The sequence below is a fragment of the Ixodes scapularis genome, unplaced genomic scaffold (genome assembly GCF_016920785.2).
Source record: "Ixodes scapularis isolate PalLabHiFi unplaced genomic scaffold, ASM1692078v2 PGA_scaffold4__175_contigs__length_147842914, whole genome shotgun sequence".
Taxonomy (NCBI): Eukaryota; Metazoa; Arthropoda; class Arachnida; order Ixodida; family Ixodidae; genus Ixodes; species Ixodes scapularis.
Window position 1 is genome coordinate 49,272,026 of NW_024609879.1, and position 19,747 is coordinate 49,291,772.

Sequence of the window (19,747 nt, forward strand, 5' to 3'; positions counted from 1 at the left end):
AGCAGTTTGTATATGCTCCGATCAGATACAATAGTGACAGAGTACGAAGGGTCATTAACCGGTGTACTCGACACAGAAACAATCAGAAACAATATAACTCATAATGTTTCATACATTGGAAACGTTCATAATAAAATTAACGTTTCTTTCTTCAAAATCGTTCCAGGTTCGTCAGGGAACTCATGTAGTGAGTCCTTGCTTACCATGCTTTAGGAAATCGTTAAACACAACGGACAGTTTTCTGCACAAAAATATAAAATATTCAACGAATCAAAACTTTCAGTACGTGACATTATAGCAGTCAAAACACCCGTCGTGTCAAAACACCAATCTGAGTCAAAACACTCATCGTGTCGCAACATCTATCGTGTCAAAACATACATCCCTTTATAAACGTGCATAAAGTCAAAACGTCCATAGAATCAGAATATTCATACGAGTCACAACGTCCAACGCATCAATTAATCCATCGAGAGAGAACATCCACGAATGAATGTTTTGACTCGATGGATGTTTTGACACGTTGGATGCTGTGATTCGAAATAGTACAGGAAGTGCATCGTGGCAGTGCAATTTTTCTCAGTATGAATGTGTTTGCGTGTCTTTGAGTCTCCAACGGCGCTATGACTTGCGATAAAGCCAATTGTGGAAATGCCGCCTCCTGTTATGAGAGGATGATAATGGCGGCGGATGCGAAATGGCGAAAACTAAGGTTTAAACGTATGTCTTCCAGATGGGCAAGGCGTATGTCTTATTTATTATTTAATATTTCCTTTCTTGTCATGAACATTTCTCAATCACGCAGCTTTAGCTCAAGTACGTATCTTAATTTTAGGTATATTCAAACGATTTTAATCTTTTTTACCCAATTACTTGAGAGTTGAAATTAAAGTCATCCTTTAGCATCTGAAGAACAAATTTAGTCATATGGGAAAAGAAAAAAAAACAAACAAATCAGTTGGAAACAGAACAACCACATTGACACCTTTATTATTCGTGATGAGTTCCATTATCTTTTTAACTTGAAACAGGTCGATTTATAGCGTGACGCATATTGCAGATAGGCACACCTGAAAAAATATAAAAATAAGTAGTCAATTTCTATCACAAAGGCCTTAGAATGAGGCATAATCAGACATGCGCGTAAGGCGTTACTAGAAACGAGTCACCTCAGGCTACTTACGTTTTTCTCTAACGAGTAAAGAATTGAGTTACCTTGTTTAGAAAAAAAAAACGAGTAACGTATTTAATTACTTTCAAGGTGAACTACCCATTAACGGTTATTTCGTTACTCTTGAGAAGTCACGTTTTCAACCCTTTTAAACAGCCTCGTTTTAATTCTAACCTGAGCATGCTTCTCTTGTGTCGGTAGACAGATGGTCAACCTGAGAGGCAGCTAAACGGTATGGCAGTAGACACATATTATCGGTGAACATGTCAGTTGATCTCTACAAATGGAAATGTCCTTCACCCAGCGAACACAATAAGCCTCGTTCGTTGAAATTTCTAGAATTGTGTACAGACCGAATGTAAACCCGGAGGTTACCATTACTGGACGTCACGGAACCCACTGTCAATTTCAAACTTTAGAGTCAAAGAAAACAAAAAAGGGGGCATTTCCTTATTTACTAGCTCTTCCAAAAGCACAGCAGCGCAGGTCCTTGGAGCGGTTCAGTGGAGCGACTGTTTAGCGTCGCCGGGGATGTATTCTCAAGCAATCGGGGAAACATAACTGATGAAAACTTGGAGAGGCAGCTGCTGCTTGAGTGCAACGACAACATTAAAGAAGACAATAAATTATAAAACAAACGCAGTTGTGTATTCGATCGCCAAAGTAACGAGAAAGGTAGCTCGTTACATTTGAGGTGAAGTAACTTGTTCTTCTTGAGGATCAGAAACGAGTAACGTATTTTGTTACTTTATGACCGCGTAACGGGTAATGGTATTAAATTACTTTTTGTTCTGGTAACGTGTACATATAGTGGATTAGTTAACTCTGTCATATTGCTATTTATATAATATGTAATAAAATTGTTCCAACCAACACAGCTCAAATATTAGTCCCACTTTCGTTTCTCTTTGTGACATATATTTTCTACAATATTACGGTTGGTTGGCAGCATGAGTTTAGTGATTCGTCTTTAATATTTGTATTTAGGTTTGGTTCGAAGGACTTCTATTTTCTAGTTTTAGCGGCGTCAAATACGCACGAATTAAAACACAGCGAAAGACGAGAGATAGGATGAAGAAAAAGAGAGACACTGGCGCTGAGTCAAAACTAATTTTATTGATCGTTAGTCCGCAATTTATGCTTGAGCTGTCAAGCACACTCTTGAAGGTAAAAATCACCCTAAGAATAGAGAGCTTAATATCCAATACATTTTCTCTTACATAAAGTTCCCACAAGACAAGCAAGTAAGTAATCAAGAATATAATACTCTTGGCCTGACGAGGCAATCGAATGACTGCTGGCGCAAACTGCGCCTAATCTTGCTATATCTTAGACCTGAAGAATTTCACGTGTGAGCTGAAAACATGTCGCCGGGACCGGCTGACCTATTAAATTTTTGAGGCCTTAGAAATACCAAGGATAGGCGCTGCCTGTGTCAGCAGTCCTTCGATTGTCTTGTCAAGCAAATGGATTGATTGCCTTTCTTTACGACTGTCTTCGTTTGTGCGAGGGCGGTGTGTAAGGCTGTTTGTGGGCGTTTCTTAAAGTTGTTTTTTTAGTCTGATCTTTAATTTTTTTTTGTTCTTGACTCCGCAATCATATATTGTTTTGTTTATATCAATAAACAATTCTTGTGTCAGCACTGCGCCTGTGTCTTGCTTCACCCGGTTTCTCGTCAGTTTCGATGTTTTATTTCTGAAGTCTGTAGCAACCCGCACATGCTTGCACTAAAATATGAAAGTAAATAATTCATACTAGAAATAATCTCTAGCGCTCATGTGTAGTTTTCTATGTTGTGATTGTACGCGTCTGTGTGTGTGCCAGGGTTACCCTCGTAACCCTCATGAGAGTAACTCTGGTAACCTTCGTAACCCTCGTGAGATTAACCCTCGTAACCGTCATAAACCTCACGAGGGTTACGAGGGTCACTCACACGAGGATTAAGAGGGTTACCAGGGTTACTCTCACGAGGGTTACGAGGGTTACTCTCACGAGGGTTACGAGGGTTACTCTTACGAGGGTTACCCTCACGAGCATCACGAGGGTTACCCCCGTAACCCTCGTGAGAGTAACGCTAGTCACCCACGTAAACCTCACGAGTTACGAGGGTTAGTTACCCACAAAAGGGGTTACCTTCACGAAGGTTACTCCTACGAGAGTCACGAGGGTTATAAGAGCTACCCTCACGAAGGTTGCCCTCACAAGGGTTACTAGGGTTACCCTCACAAGGGTTACCCTCACGGGGGTCACGAGCATTACCCCCACAAGGATTACTGGAGTTACCGTCACGTGGGTTACCCTCACGAGGGTCACGAGGGTTACCTTCTCGGGGCTCACGAGAGTTACCCTCACAAGGGTCATGAAGGTTACCCCTGAGGTCACGTGACCACCTGATGTCAGCTGACCCCCTGAGGTCACATGATCGCCCCTGATGTCACGTGTCCCCCCCTGAGTTCACGTGACCTCAGGGAGTCACCTATCCCTCAGTACCCTTCCATTCTATCTTTCAGTACCCTTCCAACCTTCTTTTCAAGAGCTGCACTTTAATCCGGCGTTACAAGGAGCTGTAAACGGCTTTTATTCTTTTTTTTCTTCATATCAGACAGGCGTGATGTGTTTTTACCAGTGCAAAATTCTTCAAGTTCATAAAGGACATACAAAATTTACGGGCTGAAACGTTTAGAAGCAAGGTGCTATCGCATGCAGATCCACTCATTTCACTGTTTCGCTAACGAACGACTGCATTGGTCCGCAGTTGGTGGTAAGCCGTCCCAGAAGTCTTAAAAACGGGCATAACGAAAATAAACCCTGATGACGAAGAACAAGGGGGCTAAAGGAAGAACACAAACCTCCAAACAGAGCTATGTGAATGGTGCGCAACTTAAAAAAAAACAAAAAAACACTGCCTCCGTGTGATAATGCGAAAGCATTCGTATACGTAGCCTATTCCTACAAGCTGCGCGCCGCGCTTAGCCCGGCCAAGCGCCCTCTGCGGAGGCTGCCCTGGCGGGCTCTGACGCCGGCCGCCAAGGCCGCTCTGCAGAGCCCGGCCTCCTCCTCCCTCTTACCGGTGGCCGGGCCGCTGCGCAACTTAGAAGACTTCACTGTGGGGTGGCGTTCCTTGGAACTATGCCGCGCGCCAGCCAAAGGAAGGTTATGCACCAATTCGGTGCTACGTACTACAGGCTTCGCTCCTTGAGGCAGGGGAATTCAGGTGCTGTTTGACCTGGCTTTAAGAGATGATAACGATTGTTTGCTCCATGGTACAGTAAAAGTTTTGAGATTAAAAATCGCCCTGGTCTTGGTATCGAGCCAGCAACCTCTCCAATTCCAGTGGTGCTTAATACCAAATGAGCTGCCCAGGAGTAAGACGCCAGCAGAGGAAACGGGTTTTAACAGCTGCCACCGGTCTAACCGCTCGTTCACACTGGAAGCGGATTCGCTTTCGCAAAGCGGCTGCGAACGCGGTTGTATAAAGATACAGTACAATTGCACGCGCACTCGATGACATCAAGTGCGCGTGCAATTGTACTGGATCTTTATACAACCGTGTTCGCAACCGCTTTGCGAACGAGGATCCGCTTCCAGTGAGAATAAGCGGTAACACCAACAAGGGTTCACGGCCTGCATTTTAAAGCTATGATGATAATCCAATTCATACAATGGTGAAAGCGAGCTGGAGAAGAATACAAAAATAATCCCTGGAGAAGGAATACCGCGGGGACAAACGACAAACAGAAATCTTCGAACACAGCTATGTGGCCGGTGCGCGACTGAAAAAAATTGTCTGGTCTTGGAACCAGTGACCTCTCCATTTCTCGTACAGCGCTTTACTAATTGAGCTAACCAGGAGTTCGACGTCAGTAAAGTAAACGGGTTTGAACAGCTGTCACGAATCTAACACCAACAACGGATAATGATTTTGTATTTTAAGGTTATACTGATAATCCAAATAATGCAAAGGTGCAAGCGAGCTGGCGAAGAATAACGAAATTGATTTCTGGAGAAAGGGAAAAAAGGGGCCGGCCTTGCATCATGGGTCGTGGTGAAGCGTTAATGGGCGCGCAGGTTCGGTTGCTCTGCAGCAACCATACCCGCGCGCACATTTACGTGCAGCACATACACGCTTCGTGTGTGCTTCTTTGTAAACAGCACGTTGGTCTCTACACTAGGGCACGCTCTTTAGCTCATGAGTACGTTTTTGAAAGTCATAGACGCCACTTTTACAAGGGCGCAGCCATTTTAAATTCCGTCACTTTTGTTGTGAGTTCAAGCACCGTTTTGATATTTCTACGCCGGTGGAAGGTGTTCACAAAAAATGCGTGATTATCACACATTCTTGTTTTATCTCCACTATATTTTCTCGCCTATTACTGGTTGAAATGTTTCATTATTTTTCGTCCCACATACCAGATAGGGAACACATGTGACTGAGAATGACAGGAAACGAAACAGATCAATAGACCGGTCTCACCAAATGTTCGGTGCATGCGTGCCGCCATAACTTTAGTTTGTGGTAGGCAGGCGGTAGTAAAGTGCCACTTGTGAAGAAATACTAAAGTTACCTTGGATGCGATGGGGCAGCTTCGTCGTATACAAAAGGGCTTGTAGGATCGGTATATTCTTTACAGGAATACACCTTATCCACGGTATAAGGCAGCCTTTGCTACCAGGGTAGAAACAGGACGCAAAACGACCCAGATGGACAGCGTCAAAATTGTCAATTGCAATCTTCATGTCTGGCCTGGAGGTTACCATGGTATCCGAGCTTCTGGCGGCTTCTTGCAACCTCTTTATTAGTATGGCTCATATCATCTCTTTATTTGTTCATTAAGCGTGGTAAATGTCGTAAAAAGTGAGTTAACGACACGGAAAAAACGGGGTTGGCATAGCTGCATGATCATATTTAAAGTTATGAGCGCCTCATCCACCGTTTGTCGTGCTTCGCGCTATTCGAGAAGCAAGAGAAACAAACAATATGTACGCCGGCGGCGCTTCGAGATATCCGAACGCTACATTTCCCAACGACGGCCGTATTCGCCCCTTTCGGTTGTCATGGAAATCGAGCCTGGCCAGCCCGTTGCTATGGTAACGCGCGAAATGAATCCAGCAGAGAGGCAGCACGGGGAAAAACATAGGGCTACACTGGGAGATAAAACTGCTACATAAAGTGGCTGTACATTCTGCTACATAGCTTGCACGTGACGTTTTTTGCGGCCATGCCACTATTTTACGTGCCCCGAGCATTCGGTTCACCGCGATTTTTTCACACTGCATAAGTGGTAGTTCAAAAAAACCTGTAGGTATAAAATAACCGCCCGTAGCCACCAACGGTGACTTCTTGCAAGCTATGCATTGGGAGTGTTCACTGTCGAACATAGCTGTGTCAATTAAACGTGTTAAATGTCGTAAAAAGTGAGTTAACGATACGGAAAAAAGCGGGGTTGGCATAGCGGCATGATCATATTTAAAGTTATGAGCGCCTCATCCACCGTTTGTCGTGCTTCGCGCTATTCGAGAAGCAAGAGAAACAAACAATATGTACGCCGGTGGCGCTTCGAGATATCCGAACGCTACATTTCCCAACGACGTCCGTATTCGCCCCTTTCGGGTATCATGAAAATCGAGCCTGGCCAGCCCGTTGCTATGGTAACGCGCGAAATGAATCCAGCAGAGAGGCAGCACGGGGAAAAACATAGGGCTACACTGGGAGCTAAAACTGCTACATAAAGTGGCTGTACATTCTGCTACATAGCTTGCGCGTGAAGTTTTTTTGCGGCCATGCCGCTATTTTACGTGCCCCGAGCATTCGGTTCACCGCGTTTTTTTTCACACTGCATAAGTGGTAGTTCGAAAAAGCTGTAGGTATAAAATAACCGCCCGTAGCCACCAACGGTGACACTTGCAAGCTATGCATTGGGAGTGTTCACTGTCGAACATAGCTGTGTGCACGACTGCTAAGTACATTCTGACGCCAAGATTCGATAGTTTTTTTCGGTTGTTGTTTTTCATCGTGCATTCCGCACCATTACGATTTCCGGTCTTCTCAGCCTATAATTGCAAACTCTTTCTGAAAATACGTTGTGAAATGTGCAATCAATTATGGCGTCTATTGCATGCTCGTCGTACATCAGTCTCAATGGCCAGTTTGGCAATTCAACGGTTACCTCAATGCATGGAGTGAACTTCAGTCTTTCTGCCACCGTGCTTTCTGCGCCGAGAACCTCGGTAATATTTGCGCGTTAGAAGCACGAGACGGCAGGAGCCGACTTGTGCACTTCCATCACTACACTCTACGTGCTACCTGCCTCGTGTGAGCTAAAGTTAGGGGGGGGGGGGGGGGGGGGGGGTGTCACGCAAGCGCCGAATACGGGACGATATTATTGTTGTCAACCGGCTCTCACTAGCCGCGTATGTCGCTAACTATACTCTGTTTCACCTTGTGTCGTACTGCAGGAAAGGCTACAAGCGCGAGCTCCTTGCTCTAGGGCACACCTCGGCGACACACGCTCTCGTGCACCAAGGGCAGGTGCCGCCGCTATGAGCTCGCGCTTCTAGCCTTCGCTGCGGTACAACGTAGGGTGAAACGGAGTATAGAGAAATCAAAACCAATGACAATATATAGAAATTTGCCAGCGCTGGGGACCAGTAGAACGTCACTGAGACCGTGGTTCGTCACAACGAACCACGGTCTCAGGAAAGTACCAAAACAGTTTCACGCACTAAAATATTTTGGCCTCACAGGTTTATAAGCGAATATAAAAAAAACGTGAAAAATATTTAAAAATATAGGGGATAATCTGAAGCATCGAACGGGCGTCTCAACTGCTTTACCTCACCTTTTCGCCATCTCCACCTGTGCAATTCGTGCCATCGGGTGATGAACGGTAGGGTCCTCTGTAAGTTGTATCGTTCTTGCAACATGGAAGCTTGCAGACCGGAGCAGATTGCCACTTCGTATGATTAGCCTTAAAAAAAAAAAAAAAAAAAAAAGATAGTTTCAAAAATTAGTGACCTCTAAAATGCCCAATGCAAGGTAAGGCCAGTCAAAGCCTGCAATTAATAATATAGTTGGGTCGAGTTACAAATAGGGTCCGGTGTGATCGCTGAAAAGCGGTCGATCAAGAAAGTAACCACCAAGCCTGTTTAATCAAAACCGCTAAAAAAACAAAACAAAAAACTCAATATAGAGTTTAAGCTTAAGCTTACGCTCAAAATCGAGAGAAAAACGTAGGTTTCACGCATAGATTTATTTCGTTACAGCTTTATTTTGCGTGGACTCAAAACAGAGCCCGCAAGGATGCAGATTTTTTTGGGGACCAGATTATTGAATTTGTTTCCCTCTAGCATCGGCATCGGGACGATTTCCCAGTCTTCAGATCACGCGCATGTTCAGTGGAGGGAGGGAAATCCTACATACGTGCTTCTTCAGCGTAAGACCTGAAAAACTACCATTTATATTCTCAAACCGAAAATTTAAACTCTAAGACAGCAACATATGCGTAAGAAAATAAACTTTGTGGGCGCCCAGCGGGTCACCACGCGTCAGGTGCCGCATTCTGCGGCAGGGCTTGCCATAGGGTTGCGGGACGTCGACACAAAAACAGCTATAGAAGAAGTGGGCATAGGCTGCCCGGACACTTCGTCAACTGGCGCCCAACCGTGAGACGGTAATAAGTCTATAAAAGGGTATATGGGGCTTACCAATTTTTAATATTTTTTGACGTAAAGTATGAAATTTGAGAAATCAGGTATGTTTTTTTTAAGTTTTCTAAGCGCCATGGCGTACCACATAAGAATTCCTAAAGGGTGTAAGAGACTCGTAATAGTTCCTTAGATGCCTGTGGGATATCTACCAATCTTCTTGTTAGAGAACGGAACCAATCAAAAAACGTTTTAAAGGCTCTGTGGGAGAAACCACTTGACCCTTCAGGATAGATGCGTCGGGGAAGACGCTTCCCCATTGTTGGGCAATCGCAAAGAACGGACACTCGGTGTCGACTACCCGCAACATGCATTGGACCTTTATTTTGGAGAAGGCCAGTTTGTGGATCAAGGATTTGTCTCAGTGCACTGTTTGTTGGGCATCTTTGTCCGCTCGGCTTTAGAAGTTCATCCAGCGTGTGGAAAAGCCTCCTGACTTGAAATCGCGATGGCACCGGAGACGACACCTTGACCGTGCTAACGACTTCTCAACGCCGCAAACGTTGGTTTTGCGTTTGTGGTTTTTGCTAAACGTGCTACTGAGAGGGTGCCTGTCTGCGTGTGATGCACAAGGTGAGTTTTATCAGTTACGCTACAGCACACCTCATAAATTTACACAGCAGCATTGTGAGTACAACGAAATATAGATTTTATCGTCAAAAAACACGCTTGTCACTATTTGGTCTGTCAGATTTGAAAACTGCTGCTTGCGCCCGGGTTTGAGTACATGTTGGTTCTTATGGCCTTTTTGAATTACAACATGCATGTAAAACTCAATATCTAAATTAATCATGCAATAACGTTTAAAACTGTATCTTTCGTTCATGGTTCACAGACATTTGGGCCTGTCAGGGGTTGAAGGTCTGAGGGGGTCAGAGAAAATAGAGGTCTAAAGGGCTGATGGGCTGAAGGAATTTCTAATGCTGAAGGGGTTTGGATGGTTGAAGGGTTTGATGGGATAAGAATTTACATGGGTTGAAGTACTGAGGGATTATTGATACGTTGTTTCTCCTGGAACAAGTGAGGTCGTCCTCTGGATCACCACGGCCGGCGGAGGGAGGGGGGCAAAGCCCTTAACCCTGAAACAGCAGTCCCAATTCGGAAGAAAAGAAACCCCCAAAACAAGAGATTCTAGCTAAAACAATGAACTTTTTAGTCTATAACTTTGATGAATACAGTCTCGGCGAATTCCACAGACAATTCTCGTTGCAGGAGCTGAACCTCACTGTCTTTCAACGTTCTTCACCAGTTCACCAGGCTCCGCATTTTATTGCACGCTACTCCTTCTCCCTGAGCATTCGTGCAATTGTGATTTAGATTCTGCGTGATGTAAGACACTTTATTAAACTTGCTACCGAAATCAGAGGGAAGTGAGAAAACGCAGTATATGTATTTTTTTCTAAACTTAGTTAATTTAGAATCGTAGCAATATTTATGATGTTGAGTAATTTAGCAGTGCAATATTTTCTAAATATATTTGTTTAGAGTTATAATTAATGCTCCACGAGATTGTGCTGGGTAGCTGCATAGAAAGCGTTGGCCGATTTTTGGTCGAGCGCATGCATTAAAATAACGCATTTTTAGGAGCACAAGGAAATTTCTTTCTATTAAATACTTATCGAATCCACGGGACGTTCGTAATGTTGAGGATAAAGTTCTTCATTTTAAATAAAAGGCACCAGTTAAGTATTTTTTCAGTTGTACCAGAATGCAATACATAAACAAACTTATGAGTTCGTATGATTTGTGTGTTTGCTTTCCCGTGCTTATTATTTGCCCAATATGTCGCGCGATCAATACCCTCGTAAGTAGGAGTGTTTCATTATTTTGCCATATAGCTAAAATAAGGTCATTGTAATTTTTTTTTCTTGCAATGCAATGTTAATTTGGTTGAGTGTTACACGCATCACTGAAATAACCGAATACACATTTTTGTATAAACTCAAGAAAAGCCAACTGCGGCAGTCTGTGTGCTTTCTAGAGTCCCATCGATATTCATTGAAGAGCCACCTGCGCGACGGTTCACGTTTCAGAGGGCACATAGCGGTCGAGAACAGAAAAACAAACTTGAGCATGCTACTTCTTCCCAAAACTTGTGCTTTTTCATGCACATTGGCTGTCGGCACTTGTTTGCCTAAGCAGGGCGGGGCTTTTGAGAGATTGAGCAAAACATAAAAAAGTCGGCTGAATTTTTTGGGGCGAATTAGTTTCTCGGTATCTACATTTGCGGCAGACTTTCACTTTGTGCGTAGCACGAGAAAGGAGATTCAAGACCCTTCCAAACAATTTATTTGCAAGGACCTTAAACCCTTCCAAATACATTATAATAACATAAGACAGTGAGATTTAACAAGTTAGATTTTAAAAGATTTAAAATTTTTCCAATTCTAACTTATATTCTATTTTAATGATACTTGAGTCTGGTTGCTAGTAACGAATGACCTCTACCTGTAAAATTAAAAGTATGTGGTAATAGAGACGATTTTTTGTTACATATTGGTGGCTAACACGTTTACATTTTGAATTTGAAATGAAGGCCGGTTGACAAAGTAATTAATGAAAATACGCGTGTGTGGCTCGGGATGTCATACGTCTTTGTTATCATCCACATTTTCATCATGATTATGATTAGTGGGAAATAAACCAGATCATAATGAGGACGAGTGTATTGCTTCGTAATACTAAAATGCTCTTCATACCATCCTCAGGCTACCTGCAAATCACCTAAAAAGTAACCTGTCAAGACAGAAAAGGTAAGCAAATATCCTGGATTTTAAGCTCAAGATTATGTGGTAGAAATTAAAAAAAAATTGCTGGCCACGGTTTAAAGTGATCTTTAATAAAAGATTCAAGTGATTCGTTATATCAGCTTAACGATTCAAGCGATCCGCTCTATCATTTTTATCGCATTTTAGCTTACGTGCGACAGACCTATCAAGCGTCACAAAATTGGTGAAAATGTATACTCACTGGGCAATATGTATCGTAAGGAAAGATAGGACGATTCGCCTTGCAGAAGTCCTCTAGACCAAAATAGTCTACCGGTAACTCTTTCGTTCTCTCTATAATCGGGGTTGGTGTGTCCATCCAGCATTGCTCGGTATCTCTGGAAAGCATATAAATAATAAATAAATATATCTATGGGTTATCAATCAGAAAATACGTTTATGAAGCGTCATAATATATGCCTCAATATCATTGTATGGTTGGTTGGTTGGTGGCATATTTGGTTCAGTGATATCATACTTCGTATCACGAAATTTCAGTGTCAGTGAAACGGCACGCCCTGACAGTTGTCATGAGACGAAAGTCGGAAAACTGGTAATTCTTTGAAAGTAATAAAGCAAGGCGCTTCCTGTCGGCATCTACATGAGGTTAGCCGACATTCATCAATGCTTGGTCAAACCAGAAGAAAATCTGGAATTGTAGTAAGTTCGGCAAGGCATTCTCAGGCAACTTCTCCATGGGTTTTATCCAATCACATTTTTTAATATAGAAAGAAAACTAAAAATATATATTTTGATCACTCTCTGTGCGCTTTCAAAGTCTTCAGAACTTTTCGCTACAAACATTGATAGTACTCGTCTTAAAGGAGGATTTGTAAACTCTAATATTTTGACCACCTTCCAGTCTTTTTACGCGGATGGTTTTGTATATCAAAGTTCCCAGACTTCTAGACAGTTTCAAAACATCATGCATAAGTATATATGGGCATTTTGTTGTAACACAGAAAACTCAATCTGATCATATTTTCTTAGATGAACAGATTATGATGTATCTACGATAAGCTTATGCGAAAACCTCAAAATAATATACATTTTTTAAGACATTTCAAATATTCAGAAAAAAATTGGAAGCCATGAATGCCATTTTAACATCCCCTAAAATTAAGATAGAATATACTAATTCAAAATTTTAAGAAAACAAGAAGATATGAAAATAAACAAAGCTTTGAAACATATCCAAACGAGCATACGAAAAGTTTCCAAATGCTCGGGAGCGGTTTTATCAAAACAATTTCAGTGGTCACTTGGACGCTACGGTGTTATATGAAGAAAACTATATTTGGCTTTGAAGGACAATTAATATCAAGACTAATAAGAAAAGGCAAATATTAACTGCAAAAAAATTCGAAATAAGGCTAGAAACATTTAAGAAACATTTTGTAAATTTAGTAATACTATCTTGTAAAAGTGGCTCGTATGTTGGTGCATTATACAAAAAAAATTGAATAACATCTATTTGCATCCTGTAAGTGATTCCGGGGTATTTATGGTCTTTAATAAACTTTGATGACTTAATAAAATAAAGGAATCAACGGAAACAATTCTTTCTCGCGAGCCGTTGCGAAAAGCACTTTTTGAATCAATCCTGGACCTCAGCAAAATTACTGGCGATGTTTCTTAATTTCTTTAATTAAGCACCTACTTCAAGGTGAGCCATTATGGTGCACTAAGTTGAAGACAGCATTTCCTTTCTACTCATTTTCACACGTGTGCGTCGATAGCGACTTGGATGAAGTGATGCACAAACTTAATGTCGGGCCCGAGGGTCGCATCTTCCATGAGTTTTTCTGAAAATTGAATAACTTTCGAGCATTGCGGCTGAACATTCTCAAAATGAACAGAGTATTAAGATCTTACTGTCCAAGCACGCGCGGTCTGCGAACTCAGACTGACGAATTCCTGTGTAACGTTTTTAATTCTGGTGTGCTTAAAAGGATTTGCTTAACAAAAACGTATCTTTTAAATGGAATCTTGAGCAAAAAATATTTTACTCTTTCTTACACTATTTATCGGAAAGATGGAATTGCGGTTGACGACCCTGTGTCCAGCTGTGGGAGACACGACCTACAAACGTACTGCACGGACAAAACGGCGCTTTCTCCGTGCACTTCTTTCACCCTTCCTTTGTTCAATTTTTTGCGCTGTTTTCACGTTTGACTACAAACGTACTCGGAATGTGTTTGGATTGAGCTTTTATAAAGTATTGGTTTAAGCCATTCAATTTGAAAATACAAGTTTTCACCTCTTTCAAATGAAATAAAGTTTAATCGTTATAATAAAAGCGTGGAGGAGGAGATTGATTTCTTGAAGTTTAGTGTCCAGGTTTAGGTCGAATCTAACCAGCCTGGTGTAGACTGATCCTTTGGACAAATTGTGGATGATCAGAAGCAAGTAACACAGTACATTTTTTACCTGCTTTTTTCTAATCTTAGAGGTCTTGTTGACGTAGACACGCTAGAAAACCGAGCCGCGAACGTACTTGATATTTTTTCTCAAAACTGTGTTATTGATGATCTAACTGTAGTTAGAGATACGGTTGTTCGTGTTGATGATTTTTACTTGTCTTTGCATTATCTTTCCCTTTCCTAAAAAGGATGTGTGCTCGGGAGAGATTCGCCCGGTTGTTTTCTGAATAACGGTTGACTACCGAGGCTTCTATAAATATTTTCAATCTTTCGATTGGTCGACGGTTCTAAATGGCAACTGTGCTTACACTGCTACTGAAAATGTTTATTTGGTTGTCAGAAAAGATATTGATATTTTAAACATCAGCGTAATATTAAGTAAGAGGTACCCGAGGTGGTCTACGAAGCAATTACGTTCTTTTTTTTTCTGCACAGAATGGCGCAGTTCTAAAAACCTTTTAAAGCTACAGCCGCAAATTTACGTAACATAAAGTTCAAAATTTATAGAAAGCTCGTGAAACAGCTGTAAGCTCGTGACAAGCGTGCTCATTAACTACAAGTAAAAAAGAGCCTTTTCCGGACACCAGACGAGCTCTATCGATTAGTTAAACAGCTTACGAAAGGCCGAAGAAACTGAGGACATAGCCTTTAGAAGTTGCAGATGCTTTCTCAGATCACTTTCGTGAATGTTATTGCAGATATATTTTTCAAGTCACTTCCTCGTACGATAGCTTTGATGTACAATACTTTCTATTTAGCTTACCCTATAGATACAATCAAACTTCGGAGGCGAAAAAAAAAGCAACTAAAACCGGTATTATCGGCGGACTTTGATTGCGTACCAAGTTTCATCGTCAAGGGCAGTGCCGAATTATTTTGCCGGTTCGGAAACACATTGTTACTCTTTCTCTGCGACTGGGTGCCTTCCGTTTTCTTGGAAAACGTCTGTCTAGTACCTCTAAACAAATGCGGGGTTTCTTGTGCGGTTGACATGATTAGACTAGTTTCTAACAGTGTGTGTTAATCTTGAACTGCTCCTCACGACCCTTTGTTTCCTCGCCCAGTGACCCCAGTGTTCTAATTTAGGTAACTAGTGTTTATTATTTGATTAAAGACATTAAAATATGTCTTCAAAGTTCCAAGTTATTAGTTATTCGTTGATAATTTCAAGCTGCCTTTAGGCGTCCAGTCACTCGCTCACTGAGCATGCTTAGAGGACGATGTGCCACGTGTGCATGCGTGATGTTCGTTCAATCATTTAATAATCAATCCTAATAAAACCAAGGTGTTATCAATATATTTAGCACGGCAACCAATTTTTAACGACTACGTTATTGATACAAGCGTGGTCTTACGCATCTTCACAGTTCGTGACCTTGGTTGTTGATTTTGCAAGCGATCTTCATTTTTTTTCCATGTATCGCAAGTGTTTAGGTCTGCTTTTAAATTGTTGCGCATGATTTATTATTTTACAATGTAGTTTAGGAATTGTTGTTGTATTATTCGTTGAGTTGTAGCTTCATTAGTTCAAGGATTGAGTTCGCCAGTACTGTTTGGAACCAGAGGCTCGTATGTATAATTTATGACGGGTATTTTCATAGAAAGTGCCTTTATGATTATGCCTATATTCTTAGAAATATAAACCTACAAACACTATCAACGAGAAGAGTAGTGCTAAACGTACTATTTTTATATATTATAATTAACGCTCAACTTGATCATCGTGTTATATTCCGTGATTTCCCACGCACCTATCCATGTTAGAGACATTCCTCTCCATTTTTTTATTGTGATAACATATGTCTAATTACCCGCATTTAACTTCGGCTAATGACATGTCCACCAACTCTGTGGATAGTTTTGTTAATTAAGAACAGTTAAAGCGTGAATTTCAGTAGCTTTTGTACATGCATCTACTATGCCGCTTGGAAATCTTTTCTATAAAATTGTATGCGTGTTTGTATGCATGTTTTTATGGACGTAGAGCTATTTCTGAGCATGATATATTTTGTAATTAAGTGCCTTAAACAGACTTCGATCGGTATGAAGCACGAGGAAACAAATAAATAAAGAAAAAATATACGGCATGTAAAATAGTAGGGCATAGTAAAACTTATAAATATGAATAAAATTTGCTTTGACCCCACACGCGATTTCGATGAATTTACGGTATTTACAAAACCGAATAACAGTTGTAGTGGGCATATAGACGACATCCAGATTCGATCAGTAAAATGTTTAAACTTAGTTATACCCTGTATAGCTATCATATTTAACTGGTGCATGCCATAGCTAAACCATATCTTTAAGCGCATGAATATGGCTCAAATGTTTCTACTTTGTTCCCCGCAGCAGACGAGGTCTGGCGATTTGTTAAACAGCATACTAAATCCAGCTTCAGAAAGAGCAGGGAATGCCCATCTAGCCAGTCAGTGAGAAACGCATTGAGCAAAACTAAAACTCCCTCTCTCATTTTACGTTTTGAAATTGATCACGGCACGCATCACTCCCTCTTTCTAGGACACCCTACCCACCCTGTTGTTACCCATTTTATACCGTTGTTACACGGGCAGACTTAACTGTAGTTACATTACGTCACACTCAGCGCACAATACTTGCGGACAATAACCTGTGGCTATTTATTTATTTATTTATTTATTCTTATTTTCAGTGACCCACCAACAGCTTAACTCCTCCTTAGTGGTGCACATATTCCTTCAGAAATCCAACGTTAAACAGGATACAAGCGAAACATTAAGCATTCCTTCAGAAATGCAGTTAAAGCTCTGGGCGAACGTGCGCTGGAGCATCTCGAGCATCCTTCAAAGCAGTGCACGCGCGCTCTTCACTTCTGAAATAGCTCTCCGTGAGTATATTGCTGCAACTGTGGTGCGGCATAGCAGTAGTTAAAGCTGAGTTAACCGCCGTTGAGGGCATCGGCGTAACAGGGGTGTTAACATACTCCGACCCAGACAACTCTAGTCAGGAGGGCTTAATGTAACTGTCTGCCACAACCATTTGTTGTTTGATCGATTTCACTCGTGTTCTTCCACGTGCCAGTACATCATCAATTGGAGGTGCCATTTTCGAATGACACATCACAGTTTATGCTATTATCTCACCAAATATGCTGTATTTCACGAATACGTTTCTCAACGTAAGGGCCCGCTTCTACATGTCTTGTTTCAATCATGTTAGGAACAATTTATAGAGAGAGAAATATAGTCGATTTAATTACATGTCTTTTTGGAAGAAGCAGACAAAATGGAGGACGCTGAAGCTTCGCCTTTAAGAGTGGAATAGGATAGCGTTATCGGGTACCGTTTGCAAAGCCTTCATATTGCCGCGCGCAGGGTCACGGACTTGTAGAAAGTTCTCGTTTATTCTTGCTGCGGGCATAACTACCGTTTATCCCTGCTTTTGTTGTTCTAGAAAGTGCTTGTTCATTCTCGCCCCGAGCGCGCTACGCTCGAACCTTCTCCGCCGAATGTTCGAGATAGTGACTCACTCTAGATAAGAGGCCGCCCGCGACCTTGTCGAGTCAGTCTCGCCCCTGCGCTCGATACTGCGGTTTCGCCGACATCGATGCCCACGATGCTCTGCTGTTTTCTTTTGTACCCTTTTATTTTTGGCACAAGTTCGCCTCATTAAACGTTTATTTTTTCCTATTTCTTTATTGTTTTTTTTGGTCACCACCTGTGACAATATAAACTCGTCCTCGTTCCCAAGCAATGCAGATGTGTGTGCTTGGTCTAGTCGGTAGCGTCACGTGTCACGTGACGTCACACGTAGCTTTGACGTTCTTATCTTTCGCTAAATATGGCGAGACATGTTTCCTCTAAGTTTTGGCGGGAAACGTTTCAGCTAGATTTGGTGGAAAACATTTTAGCAAAACTTGGCGGGAAACTTTGCCTGACAAATTTAGCGGGTAAACCTTATAATGCAACGCGCGCAGCCATATGTCACGTAACTTATGACATACGTAGCTGCGTGCATTCCATTATGGAACTTTTTGATCCCAGAGATGCTGACGACGGTGCCGACGCCGGATTTTTCGCGACACGAGCTGCTACACGCGATCGCGTTAAAAATTGTGAGCAGTAGCACAGGCGTTATTGTCTACATTTCGAGCGGAACCTGCTCTGCTCGTAAGAGCAGGCTCTGCTCGGTGCGTCGAAAATATAAACACGCCGAAGACGCTCACGATTGCATGCGTGTAGGAATGCGAAAACATTATAGCATCGTGTGTGAAATGTTCTCAAGTAATAGTAATATTAAAATAATAATAATAATAATAATATTAATAACAGTCTTGTTTCTACACGTATTAAGTTATTTTTGTCGGTATTGCATTCGTTGTGTGTTTGCGCATGCTGCCGATGTCGAGGCCGTAGATGAAGACGCAGTCGCCTCACAGTCCATCGCACGCAGCACACAAGGAGCACACATGAAGACCCAAGCGCTACTGAGGCACCGGAGATAGCACGCCACATCATCATTTTGCACACGGCGCTCCGGTGGTGATATCACGCTCCTCAACCAGGCATAACGAAGCATCTGCGTTGCTGTGCTTTTCTTTGTTTTATTCCTGAGGCTCGTCCGCTTTTGCCTTAAGCGGCGCTTGCTTGATGACATATTTGTATGGCCATCTTTCGGGTACGACGCTCCCGCCACCTTTTCCCGCAATGGGACATATAAAGGCCCGTTCACACTCTTGCAACCGAGTACGACCGAGAGAGACGAGACCTGTTGAAGCGTCTTAAATTTTTTTAGGACGAGAGAACACACTGGCGCTCTGGCGCCATCTGTGCGGTGATCCTGGAGCTACATTACACAAGAGCGAACGTTTTGCGGGATTTCCGAGGTCAAATGGGCGTAATACATATAAGAAAGGCTCGTTTATAACATTGACAAAAGTTTTTCGAGCCAAGAAATAAAAGATAATGCGCCAGAGAAATAGAAAATATGCCGTACCGCCAAGTTTACACTGCTACCCAATAGATGGCGCCAGTTTGTCCTCTTGTTGTAAGAAGTTTCAAGGCACCCAGTTCTAAGAGGTCGCAAGAGTGCGAACGGGCTTTAAGTCTTTAGTCTTAAGAGGCTCGGCTGCTGATCACAATAGACCGATTTCACAAGGCAGCTTCACCACGCCACCGCTGACGCAATGCATCGAGGGAACTTTAATATTTCTGCAAGCGCGAAAATCTCGCTTTAGCTCTGAGCGTGTTGAACATGAGACGGCACGAGCCTTCACATAAACGGCCGTCTGCCTCCAGTGAACTAAAGTTTTGGCGGCGTCACGCATGCGCCGAATGCTTACTGAGACCGGTCTATTCTTTCTACGTCTGAAACTCTCTCGTTGAAAAATTGTTTAACACATTGGCTCTTTTGGAAAGTGAAGGGCAGCCCGCTCAACGTCACAGGTCTGCAGATGTCTTTGACCGCTATCCTCTGTGCGAGCAAATAAAGGACCAATATAGCACTTTCTTCACGCCCATTGAACACAGCCTAATACCCTTGAGATATAGTTTATGATTTAACAAGTTGCTACTTTAATACACATATACCGTCGTCTGTGGCTTCATTATTACAAGGCTGGAAATACCGGATCAAACATAATAATAGAATAGACACAAAATCTCGGAAAAATCGGGATAAATCGGGGCTCTATCCAGGTCAAG

General features: G+C 42.2%; 1 protein-coding gene across 1 annotated transcript in view; it reads right to left on the reverse strand.

The window, feature by feature from the left end:
- Positions 1–971: 971 nt before the first annotated feature.
- The window catches only part of LOC8023373, a 119,631-nt gene continuing 100,855 nt past the window's right edge, over positions 972–19,747 (reverse strand). Inside the window, exons 8-10 of the mRNA XM_029984103.2 lie at positions 11,846–11,981; positions 8,011–8,139; positions 972–1,070 (exon numbers count right to left, since the gene is read on the reverse strand). Coding sequence (XP_029839963.2) covers positions 1,038–1,070; positions 8,011–8,139; positions 11,846–11,981 — 298 coding nt within the window. The 3' untranslated portion in view covers positions 972–1,037. The remainder of the gene's footprint in view (positions 1,071–8,010; positions 8,140–11,845; positions 11,982–19,747) is intronic.